We start from the raw sequence: 14,498 nt of genomic DNA on the forward strand, positions 1-14,498 counted from the left end.
TAGTTATACTTATAAGATCATTAATTTTAAACATATTTTTAAAGAAACAATTTTTTTTAGAGAAATGACTAATGAAGCAAGAGTTTAAAAGAAAAGGATGATATCAAATAAATAATTTCTTGCCCGCGCAAAGCAATTCCTGCTAACCAAGAATTTGTCAACTCGTGCACTCTAGCTAGAGAAAGCCTTATATATCGACGTTACTTGTGATCTCTGTAATATAATATAGTAGGGAGTGATTCGCTAGCTCAATCAATAATTACAATTAACCACAACTGTTTATATTAATAAAAAAATATAATGAAAAAATGCCCTTTTCAAAAATGATAACAATAATCAATCTTGTTTTGTTTCATGTAAGCAGAACTCAATTCATAATTCAATAATAAAATCGATAAATTTACTAAGAGTATGACTGGATTTTCAATGATCTCTGATCAACCCCTAGATTTACAACACTCCGTCAGATTCATTAATGTTTTAGTGTCACAATGAACAGAAGTCCTTTGCATTGTTAATAGATTATTTTCTTTTTGATAAAGTTAATTAATTTTTCCCTATATCATAGTACTAAAATTCATAAAATGATACGGAAGTCAAGAACTGAAATACATATTACTAACTTTCTATGAAGTCCCTCTAACATAACTGGAAACTACATGCAGGGACAAGACCCTATCATACTTTTAACACATTACACATAAATGATCATTAGCGGCAATTAATTAATGTCAATAGCTTAATTGTCGTTAAATATGTATTCTTAGCGGCAATTAGCATTCTTTGTGAATGTTCCTAAAACCTATAGCGACATTGGATCCAATGACATTTAACTAATGCCGATATAGACTTTAACACTCTTTGTTAATGTGTATATTTATTGCCGCTAAAAAATATTTTTATTGTAGTGACACATGATATTAAAATATCATAAGGACTAATCCTTAGGAGTAAAGTGAACGAAGGTCATTTAGTTTTATCAAGATAATATATAGTCACTCAAACTGATAGGCAATGCCAAAAAGCTAAGCGACAATTAATAGTCACACAAACTCAAGAACAAGTTAAGCTTAAGATAATAGAGGAGGAATACTTTGTTCATTCCTAAAGATATTTGTTGGATCAATTTTTGTCTTGATTTTCACCAATCTATCAAAGTTGTTCTTGAAATATTTCACTCCCCAAATTCTTGCTTGTTCATAGCTTGTGTTTCCATTAATATTGTTCACTCCTATATCAAGATCTCTATAGTTGAAATAAGCTGCTCTAGGAGATTTTGACACATACTTAGCCATGTATCTATAAAGTTTTCGACTCCAATCTAAGCTTCTCTTAGAATTTTCCATTTTCATCCAAAAAGCCGCATACTCGATCATGAATATATTTCCAGCTCTATGAGGGAAAGGTGTTTCAAATTCTAATATCTCACTCAACTTTCCCCCATAGGGACTAAACTGTAATTCAACGCCAGCATTTTCGCCCAATTTGTTGTATAGTTTCCATATACCTTCAAGACCCTTTATAGAAATTGGGTGTTGGACATAGTCTGATTTCCCTTTAAAATACAAATGTTTTTTAGTTGTGGTATTCCAATTTAGTAACACATCAGGTGATGTGCCCTTAGGGAAACCGATATAGAAGAAGATTATAGATTCAATCCAACTCATCTCAATGCAATCTTCTTTCATTAGTCCTAATTCCGGGAAGCTCTTTTTCATTTCGTGGAGGAGTTCATCTACTCCTCCGACAAACATTGTAAAGAATATGGCATTGATACTCCTTTGTCCACGCTTGAATGGAGATGAAATATTGCTCCTCAGGAAGAGCCTCAGGAGGAGATTGTCATCAACTTTGTCTGCAATATGCTGCCATTTGTAGACTAGTTGAGTTGCATTTTGTTCCAACGTTCGTGTCACGTTGAATACAGTTACCTTTTCTGGAATATCATGTAATTTCACTTTCCATGAGGTAATGATACCAAAACTAGTCCCTCCACCTCCTCTAATAGCCCAAAAGTGATCCTCACCCATTGATTCTCGATCCAGGATTTGTCCATTAGCATCAATTAATTTTGCATCAATGATGTTATCAGCAGCAGTACCGAATTTCCGTGCCAACATACCATAGCCTCCACCACTAAAGTGTCCACCAACACCAACATTGGGGCAAACCCCAGCAGGAAAGGCTAATTTTTTGCTTTTTTGGGCGATTCTATAGTAAAGTTCCCCTATGGTCGCGCCAGCTTGAACCCAAGCAGTCTTTTTTTGGGTATCAATGGATATTGATCTTAGGTTCCTAAGATCAATTATGAAAAAAGGGGTCTCCGAAGTGTATGAAAGTCCTTCATGGTCATGTCCACCACTTCGAATTCTAATTTGTAGGCCATGTATCTTGGAGCAACGTATAGCTGCCTTGATTTGAGATTCTTTGGTAGGAGTGAAAATAATTGATGGTTTGACGTTTGAGGTTATCCTTTGATTATCTGAAAAAAAGGAGTTAAAAAGGGTGGAATATGATGAGTTTTCAGGAGTGTGGATGATTTGTGATGAGTTTAAGTTATAATTTTGTGAGAAAGGCATTGAAGAAAGTCATCAATATGAGTTTTGTTGGACCATGAATATGATGATGAAAGCCAAATTGAGAGAAAAACAAAGATTGTAAGCTTAGTCATAATTGTTGGACTAAATGGAAACTAACAACTTCTATTTATAGTTTTACGAGTATTAGTTTTATTCACATGGAAGATGCAGGGGCTTCCTCATGGCTAACGTGGATTATTTGTTTTTATTCTTATTTTTATTTTAGGGTCATAATTATTAATTATTTTTTTGTTTTCTACCCAGTTTTAGTGTCTGGTATTCACATTCTATTTTAGGGTCATAATTATTACTCCTTCTGCCCCATTTTATGTGAGGTAGTTTGACTCGACACAGAGTTTAAGAAAGAAAGGAAGACTTTTAAATCTTATGATCCAAAATAAATGATAGAAATTTGTGGTGTGTAAATCATTTCATTAAGGATAAAATAAACATTTTATAGTTAAATTGTTACTTAATATAAAAATGTATTATTCTTTTTGGAACTGACTAAAAATAAAAGTAAGTCACATGAGATAGAGGGCGTATTAGTTTTTTTGTTTTCTATCCAGTTTTAGTGTCTGATATTCACATTCTATTTGCTCTTGAAAATTACTGTGTCACTAAGTCCAAAGAAATTTTATCTTTGAATTTCTTATACTATTATCATACTCATTCAAAGTTGTATCAGAAAGTACAAAACGAATAATCCATGTTAAACATGAGGAAGCATGTGCATCTTTTAATTTGATTGTGACAACAAATTAAAGAAAATCTTTTAGAATTAATTAATATAAACTAAGCTTCTTTAATTTCTCCCTATAAATACAAGTTGTTAATTTTCATTTTCTTCATCATCAAAATTTCAACAACAAATAAAATAATCAATTATGAGCAAGTACTTAACAATCTTTCTCTTTCTCTCAATTTGCCTAATTTCATCATCATGGGCTAACAAAAGTCATGATAACTTTGTTGAATGTCTTTCTCACAAAATTATCAACTCAACCTTATTATCACAAGTCATCCACACTCCAAAGAACTCATCATATTCAACCATTTATAACTCCTTTTTTTCACAAAACCCAAGGATAACCTCCCACTTCAAACCATCAATTATTTTCACACCTTCGAATGCATCACAAATCCAGGCAGCTATATATTGCTCCAAGGTACATGACCTACAAATCAGAATTCGAAGCGGTGGACATGACTATGAGGGACTTTCATACATTTCTGAGAACCCATTTGTCGTAATTGATCTTAGAAACCTAAGATCAATATCCATTGATACCGAGAAAAGGACTGCTTGGATTCAAGCTGGGGCGACCCTAGGGGAAGTTTACTATAGAATCGCTCAAAAAAGTAAAAAACTGGCCTTTATTGCTGGGGTTTGCCCTAGTGTTGGTGTTGGTGGACACTTAAGTGGTGGAGGCTATAGCATGATGTCACGAAAATTTGGTACTGCTGCTGATAACATCATTGATGCAAAATTAATCGATGCCAGCGGACAAATTCAGGATCGAGAATCAATGGGTGAGGATCACTTTTGGGCTATTAGAGGAGGGGGAGGGACTAGTTTTGGTCTCATTATCTCATGGAAAGTGAAATTACTTGATATTCCAGAAAAGGTAACCGTATTCAAAGTCACACGAACGTTGGAACAAAATGCAACTCAACTAATTTACAAATGGCAACATATCGCGGACAAAGTTGATGACAATCTCCTCCTCAGGATCTTCTTGTGGAATACTGAATCTCAACTCAGCCATGGGATAAAGACTGTCCACGCCTTCTTCTTTACAATGTTCATTGGAGGAGTCGATGATCTCCTCCATGAAATGCAAGATAGGTTCCCGGAACTAGGGTTAGTGAAGAAAGATTGCATTGAAATGGGTTGGATCGAATCGATACTCTTCTTTAACAGTCTCCCTAGGGGCACATCACCTGATGTGCTACTACATTGGAATAGCTCAACTTATAATGTAGGATTCTTCAAAGGGAAATCAGACTACGTGCAACACCCAATTTCTATAAATGGTCTTGAAGGTATATGGAAACTACTCAACCAATTATCATCAATCAAAAACTCGAACGCCATGTTAGAATTTAGTCCTTGGGGAGGAAAGTTGAGTGAGAAATTAGAATCTGAAACTCCTTTCCCTCATAGAGCCGGAAATATATTTATGATACATTATGGTGTGAATTGGGGGAATATTGAAAATTCTAAGAGAAACATAGCTTGGAATCGAAAACTTTATCGATACATGGCTAAGTATGTGTCAAAATCTCCAAGAGCTGCTTATTTCAACTATAGAGATCTTGATTTAGGAGTGAACAATAAAAGAAACACAAGCTATGAACAAGCAAGAGCTTGGGGAGTGAAATATTTCAAGAACAACTTTGATAGATTGGTGAAAGTTAAGACAAAAATTGATCCAACAAATTTCTTTAGGAATGAACAAAGTATTCCTCCTCTATTATCTTAATTTGATTAGTAGTAATTTATGCAGTTTATTGCGAAGCCATTATATTACCGGTTTCATAATATAAGGCTTTTATGTATTAAATGGAGGTATGATATATCCAGAAAAAATAGTGCATGATAGTTTCATCTATTAACTTCTGCCAAGTTATAGTATTTTTCTTATAATTTTTAAACATTCAAATTTAAAACGGAATAATAAAAAAAAACAACGAAAGTTCATATTTTGTTGACACCAAATAGATTAGGTGCAAAATTCAATCATTCATTTCCTCTGTTGTTTGTCATATGTTGCAAGACTATGAAAACCTGTCCCACTAAATTGAGATAACTGAAAAATGTTTTCTTAAAAAATAATTAATTAGTAGCTATTTACTTCATTCTTTTTTTTAGTTGTTGTTTGGTAAGCTAGTAGAAAATATTATTGATAATATATACACATCCTTGATGAAAAGGGGATTTCTTCGACATATGACAACTAACTTAGGACGATTTTTCCATGGATCTTCAGAAATTCGGATCATGCACCTGCGGGTTCCATTTATGGGGTGTAACCGCATTGATATTCGATTAAATCCAAATTTCGTGTTCCATGACCCACTTATGATAGTTTTTTTAGCTCTCATCCCTTTTGCTCCTTTGGTGACTCGAACTAGCAACATTCGGGTTGGAAGTGAGGGGTGCTTACTATCCGAGCAACTCCCTCTCGTCACCCACTTGTGATGGTGGCACTAGCTCCCAACATTTTTTTTCTATTTCAGAAGCTCAAACCCAAGTGATAGTAATCATGTCGGCCTACTTGCACTTAAGTTGACAGACTTCAATGGATATGTTTATCAAGTGTCCAAATTCAAGCTCAAAAAGGAAGAAGATTTGGCCAACCCAATAAAAGAGCCCAAAAAGTTGAATGCTAAGTCAAAGTTTCAACTTTTAAAAGCTTCCTAGTTTAAAAATTTCATAGTTTAATTAATAAGATATATATATATATATATATATATATATATATATATATATATATATATATATTTATCAGAGAAAGTGTACATGAAGCTAGATTCCCATGAGTGGGATACAAAGAGTGAGTACTAGTATCTATTCTATATTTAGAACTAGAAGGATGATTAGCATAGTACCTATATTATTGACATTACAAAAACGTTTAGTACAAAAAAAATTGTGAACTAATCACGATAACATTTGTGTATGTGTTGGATGGAGCATGTTCTATAATTCTTGATTTTGTAACCCCTCTTTGACCTGCTTCTAGGAGATCCATAACAAAAATTGGAGGTTGGTTAAATATCCTTATGCTGCCACCATTCATTGAAGAACCAAAATGTGCCATTTTTTCAGCGACTGCATTTTGCTCGCTGTACACATGTGCAAATGATGGATCTTTAAGGTGGTTGAGGAGGTGCCTACAATCATCAAAAAATGACATATGAGAGTTAGATGTGTTTTGGATATGTTGAAGAACCTCTTTAACATCTATATTGATTTGTAGTGATGTCAAATAATGAGCTATTGCAAGCTGTAGGCCGTGGAGCAGTGCCAATTAATGCTTTTGTTTGCAAAGGTATATTTGCATTCAATTCTCCTGCAAAACAAATTATCAAGTTTCCTGCAAAATCGTGAAAGACTCCACCAATTCCTTGAGTATGGATAGAAGGGTTTAAAGCACAATCAGTTTTTGTTGTTAAGCCCTATATGATATTATTCTAGTGCCAAGTTCTGAATTACTGCAGTATTGGGTTGGGAATATTTGTGCTAAAAGATGCGATTATTTTGAGATTTCCAAAGATGGCATAGAATGGGAAAAATTATAATTGAAGTAGGCATAGTAATGTAGTGAGTGTGATCACTCTTAGTGAAGAGTTACTTGAGGTAACAATAGGGATCATTGATGTTAAAGAAGTGATAAATAGTTTCTTTCCCCAGATTTGCATACTTTACAAATATTTGAAGGGATAACATGAATTTGATGCAGATAATAAGTGTAAGAAAAAAAGTGTAGAAAAGAAAACTCTAATACTGTCTGCAACTTGAGTGCCCTTTGATGGGCAGTAGTGGAGCCAGAATTTTTACTAAAGGGGTTCAAGATCTAAAGAAGTAATTAACATATGAATTAGCTAGGAGAATTTGATATCTACTCTTTATACAAATAATAATAATTTTAATCATGTATTTATTAGACGAAGGGGGTTTGAAAGTAACTCTGACGTGAGCCAAACAACAATCGAAACCACCGGATCTCCCAAATCCAAATGCAACCCCAACATGTAGGATAATGGTCGTAAGGTGTCAAAAAACTCATGCTATTTTTTTTTTTTTGAAAACTAAGTGATTGTAAGAATTATTATTTCAATTAATTTTGAAACAGTTCCGAGAAAAATTATTAATTTCCAAAATAAACTAATGTGAATTTTCAAGAATTCATTCTTCATTTAGTTTTGCGTTTTAGGTTCTTGAAAGTTACTTGTTTATTTGTAATATTTATGAACCTATTAATAACTTCTACTTACTGGAATTTTTATTTTTTTAAAAACTTTTATCCTATAAATAGTGTTTTTTTTCTTTGAATAGGCAAACACTTGAAAATACTTTATAAAAATTGAGTTACATTAATCAAATGATGAGATCACTAATTCAAGAATACAAAAGCTACATTCTTGAGTCAGGGGCGGCTCAACGTAATTGGAGGCCTAAAGCGAAATCTTAATTAGAGGCCTAAAATCTAAATAAACTTCACATGCATTTATTTAAAATTTATTTTTCTTACATTTTTAAATGCAAAGTATTACTTAATATTTTTTTTTATATTTAAATGATTTATTCGATTTCTTTTTCAATTATTAGTTATAAATAAGATTTTATTAATTCAACGTTGAAAAATATTATTTTACTCGGGCAATCATTTTATGAATTGTTAACATAGTTCTACAAGTAATAAGTTGACAAATTTCAAATAAATATAAGAGTTAGAACCATAGCTTTGATGAAGTTGATAATTTGGTTACCCCACATTTTACTATAGTTGTTGTAATGCTTGAAAATATAAGAAGAAATGGAAAAAGAATTTAATTCAATTTGTTCAATACTTTTCGACTATTAATTGATGTTTTTGACAGAATATTACTCTAACTTATCAACAATTTAAAGAAGAGAGTGTAAAAGGAGTTAAAAAGAAAATAATGTGAGTATTAGTAGAGAGTGGAAGAAAATAAAACAATATTTTCTTGATTTCTTCTATTTGAATGGGGTTGAAGAGAATAAAAGAATAATTTTAAATATATACTACTTTTAATCGTAAATAATCAATATTTTTTCTATAAAAATTAACACATAATTTATCTTGGTAAAAAATTGAGGCCCCCTGAAATTGGGGGCCTAAGGCCAATGCCTTATTAAAATATACATAGAGCCGGCCCTGTCTTGAGTACTACTTATTTTGTGGTTTAGTTGAATTTTGAAAATAAAATTGTTATTGATTCTTCTATTTTTGCTCCTGAAAATGACTTTGTGTCACGAAGTCCAAAGTTATGGCTTAGTGTTAATTGAAGTAAAAATATGTTTCAAACATTAAAATGGAGTATCAAAGGCTAACTCATTTTTGTTATGGGCAGATCCTCCATTGTTTGTGCAACTGGGAGACTAGAAGCAGATAAAATAGGAACTCTATTTGCTAGGCAAAAAAAGTCAATTAGCTCTAGTAAATTTTATAATACGTATTATATATCCCGCTCTAGTAGTAGTAACACTCTGCCACTTCCTCATATCGATGCATATCAAGCTATAATATATTACATCGTTTAGTACAAAAAAAAGTTTTAAAAATGGAGCAATAGTTGATATCTTAATTTGCTACTACATACATATACGATAAGTAATGGCAAGTAAGCTCATGATTTTCTCCATTAATTTCTCAAGGTCTAGTCACACAAACTGATAGGCAAAGCCAAGAAGCTAAGCGAGAATCAATAATCAAAGGAAGTTGAACACACTCAAGAACAATAATCACAAACACCAATAAACATGTTAATTAAGCTTAAGATAATAGAGGAGGAATACTTTGTTCATTCCTAAAGAAATTTGTTGGATCAATTTTTGTCTTCACTTTCACCAATCTATCAAAGTTGTTCTTGAAATATTTCTCCCCCCAAATTTTTGCTTGTTCATAGCTTGTGTTTCCTTTGTTGTTCATTCCTAAATCGAGATCTCTATAGTTGAAATAAGCAGCTCTAGGAGATTTTGACACATACTTACCCAAGTATGTGTAGATCTTTTGACTCCAATCTATGCTTCTCTTAGAATCTTCCATTTTTATCCAATAAACCGCATACTCGATCATGAATATATTTCCAGCTCTATGAGGGAAAGGTGTTTCAGATTCTGAAATGTCACTCAACTTTCCTCCATAGGGACTAACCTGTAATTCAACACCTGTGTTTTCGCCCAATTGGTTGTATAGTTTCCATATACCTTCAAGACCCTTTATAGAAATTGGGTGTTGGACGTAGTCTGATTTCCCTTTAAAATATATATGTAGATTACTTGTGGTATTCCAATTTAGTAACGCATCAGGTGATGTGCCATTAGGGAAACCGCCATAGAAGAATATTATAGATTCAATCCAACTCATCTCAATGCAATCTTCTTTCATTAATCCTAGTTCCGGGAAGCTCTTTTGCATCTCATGGAGGAGTTCATCTACTCCTCCAACAAACATTGTAGAGAATATGGCTTGGATACTCCTTTGTCCAGGCTTGAATGGAGATTGAACATTGCTTTTCAGGAAGACCCTCAGGAGGAGATTGTCATCAACTTTGTCCGCTATATGTTGCCATTTGTAAATTAGTTGAGTTGCATTTTGTTCCAACGTTCGTGTCACGTTGAATACAGTTACCTTTTTTGGAATATCATGTAATTTCACTTTCCATGAGATAATGAGACCAAAACTAGTCCCTCCACCTCCTCTAATAGCCCAAAAGTGATCCTCACCAATTGATTCTCGATTCTTGATTTGTCCATTAGCATCGATTAATTTTGCATCAATGATGTTATCAGCAGCAGTACCAAATTTCCGTGCCAACATACCATAGCCTCCACCACTAAAGTGTCCACCAACACCAATAGTGGGGCAAACTCCAGCAGGAAAGGCCAATTTTTTACTTTTTTCTGCGATTCTATAGTAAAGTTCCCCTATGGTGGCTCCAGCTTGAATCCAAGCAGTCTTTTTTTTGGTATCAATGGATATTAATCTTAGGTTTCTAAGATCAATTATGAAAAAAGGAGTCTCTGAAATGTATGAAAGTCCCTCATGGTCATGTCCACCGCTTCGAATTCTAATTTGTAGGTCATGTAAATTGGAGCAATGTATAGCTACCTGGATTTGAGATTCGTTGGTAGGAGTAAAAATAATTGATGGTTTGAAGTCGGAGGTTATCCTTAGGTTATCTGAAAAGGAGTTCAAAAGGGTGGAATATGATGAGTTTTTAGGAGTGTGGATGACTTGTGATGAGTTTGAGTTCATAATTTTGTGAGAAAGGCATTCAAGAAAGTCATCATGAGTTTTGTTGGACCATGAATAGGATGATGAAAACCAAATAGAAAGAAAAACAAAGATTGTAAGCTTAGTCATAATTGTTGGACTAAATGGAAACTAACAACTTCTATTTATAGTTTTACGAGTATTAGTTTTATTCACATGGAAGATGCAGGGGCTTCCTCATGGCTAACGTGGATTATTTGTTTTTATTCTTATTTTTATTTTAGGGTCATAATTATTAATTATTTTTTTGTTTTCTACCCAGTTTTAGTGTCTGGTATTCACATTCTATTTTAGGGTCATAATTATTACTCCTTCTGCCCCATTTTATGTGAGGTAGTTTGACTCGACACAGAGTTTAAGAAAGAAAGGAAGACTTTTAAATCTTATGATCCAAAATAAATGATAGAAATTTGTGTGTGTGTAAATCATTTCATTAAGATTAAAATAAACATTTTATAGTTAAATTGTTACTTAATATAAAAATGTGTTATTCTTTTTGGAACTGACTAAAAGTAAAAGTAAGTCACATGGGATAGAGGGTGTATTATTTTTTTTGTTTTCTACCCAGTTTTAGTGTCTGATATTCACATTCTATTTGCTCTTGAAAATTACTTCGTGTCACTAAGTCCAAAGAAAATTTATCTTTGAATTTCTTATACTATTATCATACTCATTCAAAGTTGTATCACAAAGTATGAAACGAATAATCCATGTTAAACATAAGGAAGCATGTGCATCTTTTAATTTGATTGTGACAACAAATTAAAGAAAATCTTTTAGAATTAATTAATATAAACTAAGCTTCTTTAATTTCTCCCTATAAATACAAGTTAATTTTCATTTTCTTCATCATCAAAATTTTCAACAACAAATAAAATAATCAAATATGAGCAAGTACTTAACAATCTTTCTCTTTCTCTCAATTTGCCTAATTTCATCATCATGGGCTAACAAAACTCATGATAACTTTGTTGATTGTCTTTCTCACAAAATTATCAACTCAACCTTAATATCACAAGTCATCCACACTCCTAAGAACTCATCATATTCAACCATTTGTAACTCCTTTTTTTTCACAAAACCCAAGGATAATCTCTCACTTCAAACCATCAATTATTTTCACACCTAAGAATGCATCGCAAATTCAGGCAGCTATATACTGCTCCAAGGTACATGACCTACAAATCAGAATTCGAAGCGGTGGACATGACTATGAGGGACTTTCATACATTTCTGAGAACCCATTTGTCGTAATTGATCTTAGAAACCTAAGATCAATATCCATTGATACCGAGAAAAGGACTGCTTGGATTCAAGCTGGGGCGACCCTAGGGGAAGTTTACTATAGAATCGCTCAAAAAAGTAAAAAACTGGCCTTTATTGCTGGGGTTTGCCCTAGTGTTGGTGTTGGTGGACACTTAAGTGGTGGAGGCTATAGCATGATGTCACGAAAATTTGGTACTGCTGCTGATAACATCATTGATGCAAAATTAATCGATGCCAGAGGACAAATTCAGGATCGAGAATCAATGGGTGAGGATCACTTTTGGGCTATTAGAGGAGGGGGAGGGACTAGTTTTGGTCTCATTATCTCATGGAAAGTGAAATTACTTGATATTCCAGAAAAGGTAACCGTATTCAAAGTCACACGAACGTTGGAACAAAATGCAACTCAACTAATTTACAAATGGCAACATACCGCGGACAAAGTTGATGACAATCTCCTCCTTAGGATCTTCTTGTGGAATACTGAATCTCAACTCAGCCATGGGAAAAAGACTGTCCACGCCTTCTTCTTTACAATGTTCATTGGAGGAGTTGATGATCTCCTCCATGAAATGCAAGATAGGTTCCCGGAACTAGGGTTAGTGAAGAAAGATTGCATTGAAATGGGTTGGATCGAATCGATACTCTTCTTTAACAGTCTCCCTAGGGGCACATCACCTGATGTGCTACTACATTGGAATAGCTCAACTTATAATGTAGGATTCTTCAAAGGGAAATCAGACTACGTGCAACACCCAATTTCTATAAATGGTCTTGAAGGTATATGGAAACTACTCAACCAATTATCATCAATCAAAAAGTCGAACACCGTGTTAGAATTTAGTCCTTGGGGAGGAAAGTTGAGTGAGAAATCAGAATCTGAAACTCCTTTCCCTCATAGAGCCGGAAATATATTTATGATACATTATGGTGTGAATTGGGGGAATATTGAAAATTCTAAAAGAAACATAGCTTGGAATCGAAAACTTTATCGATACATGGCTAAGTATGTGTCAAAATCTCCAAGAGCTGCTTATTTCAACTATAGAGATCTTGATTTAGGAGTGAACAATAAAAGAAACACAAGTTATGAACAAGCAAGAGTTTGGGGAGTGAAATATTTCAAGAACAACTTTGATAGATTGGTGAAAGTTAAGACAAAAATTGATCCAACAAATTTCTTTAGGAATGAACAAAGTATTCCTCCTCTATTATCTTAATTTGATTAGTAGTAATTTATGCAGTTTATTGCGAAGCCATTATATTACCGGTTTCATAATATAAGGCTTTTATGTATTAAATGGAGGCATGATATATCCAGAAAAAATAGTGCATGATAGTTTCATCTATTAACTTCTGCCAAGTTATAGTATTTTTCTTATAATTTTCAAACATTCAAATTTAAAACGGAATAATAAAAAAAAACAACGAAAGTTCATATTTTGTTGACACCAAATAGATTAGGTGCAAAATTCAATCATTCATTTCCTCTGTTGTTTGTCATATGTTGCAAGACTATGAAAACCTGTCCCACTAAATTGAGATAACTGAAAAATGTTTTCTTAAAAAATAATTAATTAGTAGCTATTTACTTCATTCTTTTTTTTAGTTGTTGTTTGGTAAGCTAGTAGAAAATATTATTGATAATATATACACATCCTTGATGAAAAGGGGATTTCTTCGACATATGACAACTAACTTAGGACGATTTTTCCATGGATCTTCAGAAATTCGGATCATGCACCTGCGGGTTCCATTTATGGGGTGTAACCGCATTGATATTCGATTAAATCCAAATTTCGTGTTGCATGACCCACTTATGATGGTTTTTTTAGCCTCCATCCCGTTTGCTCCTTTGGTGACTCGAACTAGCAACATTCAGATTAGAAGTGAGGGGTGCTTACCATCCGAGCAACTCCCTCTCGTCACCTACTTATCAGGGCCGGCTCTATGTATATTTTACTAAGGCATTGGCCTTAGGCCCCCAATTTCAGGGGGCCTCAATTTTTTACCAAGATAAATTATGTGTTAATTTTTATAGAAAAAATATTGATTATTTACGATTAAAAGTAGTATATATTTAAAATTATTCTTTTATTCTCTTCAACCCCATTCAAATAGAAGAAATCAAGAAAATATTGTTTTATTTTCTTCCACTCTCTACTAATACTCACATTATTTTCTTTTTAACTCCTTTTACACTCTCTTCTTTAAATTGTTGATAAGTTAGAGTAATATTCTGTCAAAAACATCAATTAATAGTCGAAAAGTATTGAACAAATTGAATTAAATTCTTTTTCCATTTCTTCTTAGATTTTCAAGCATTACAACAACTATAGTAAAATGTGGGGTAACCAAATTATCAACGTCATCAAAGCTATGGTTCTAACTCTTATATTTATTTGAAATTTGTCAACTTATTACTTGTAGAACTATGTTAACAATTCATAAAATGATTGCCCGAGTAAAATAATATTTTTCAACGTTGAATTAATAAAATCTTATTTAAAACTAATAATTGAAAAAGAAATCGAATAAATCATTTATATATATAAAAAATATTAAGTAATACTTTGCATTTAAAAATGTAAGAAAAATAAATTTTAAATAAATGCATGTGAAG

The 14,498-nt window shown here is 32.9% G+C and overlaps 2 protein-coding genes and 2 pseudogenes across 2 annotated transcripts; 2 read left to right on the forward strand and 2 right to left on the reverse strand.

The window, feature by feature from the left end:
* Positions 1 to 1,070: 1,070 nt before the first annotated feature.
* Positions 1,071 to 2,671, reverse strand: LOC125836750 (berberine bridge enzyme-like 28; annotated as a pseudogene).
* A 795-nt stretch (positions 2,672 to 3,466) lies between these two features.
* LOC125836753 (berberine bridge enzyme-like 28) lies at positions 3,467 to 5,065 on the forward strand. Its single transcript, XM_049515958.1, has one exon. The coding sequence runs from the start codon at positions 3,467 to 3,469 to the stop codon at positions 5,063 to 5,065; it is 1,599 nt and encodes a 532-aa protein (XP_049371915.1).
* Positions 5,066 to 9,106: 4,041 nt separating this feature from the next.
* LOC125836757 (berberine bridge enzyme-like 28) lies at positions 9,107 to 10,699 on the reverse strand. The gene has a single exon (XM_049515961.1). The coding sequence runs from the start codon at positions 10,697 to 10,699 to the stop codon at positions 9,107 to 9,109; it is 1,593 nt and encodes a 530-aa protein (XP_049371918.1).
* Positions 10,700 to 11,495: 796 nt separating this feature from the next.
* Positions 11,496 to 13,095, forward strand: LOC125836754 (berberine bridge enzyme-like 28; annotated as a pseudogene).
* The last annotated feature ends 1,403 nt before the right edge of the window (positions 13,096 to 14,498 follow it).

The sequence above is a fragment of the Solanum verrucosum genome, unplaced genomic scaffold (genome assembly GCF_900185275.1).
Source record: "Solanum verrucosum unplaced genomic scaffold, falcon-dt-bn FXZP01000278.1, whole genome shotgun sequence".
Lineage (NCBI taxonomy): Eukaryota > Viridiplantae > Streptophyta > Magnoliopsida > Solanales > Solanaceae > Solanum > Solanum verrucosum.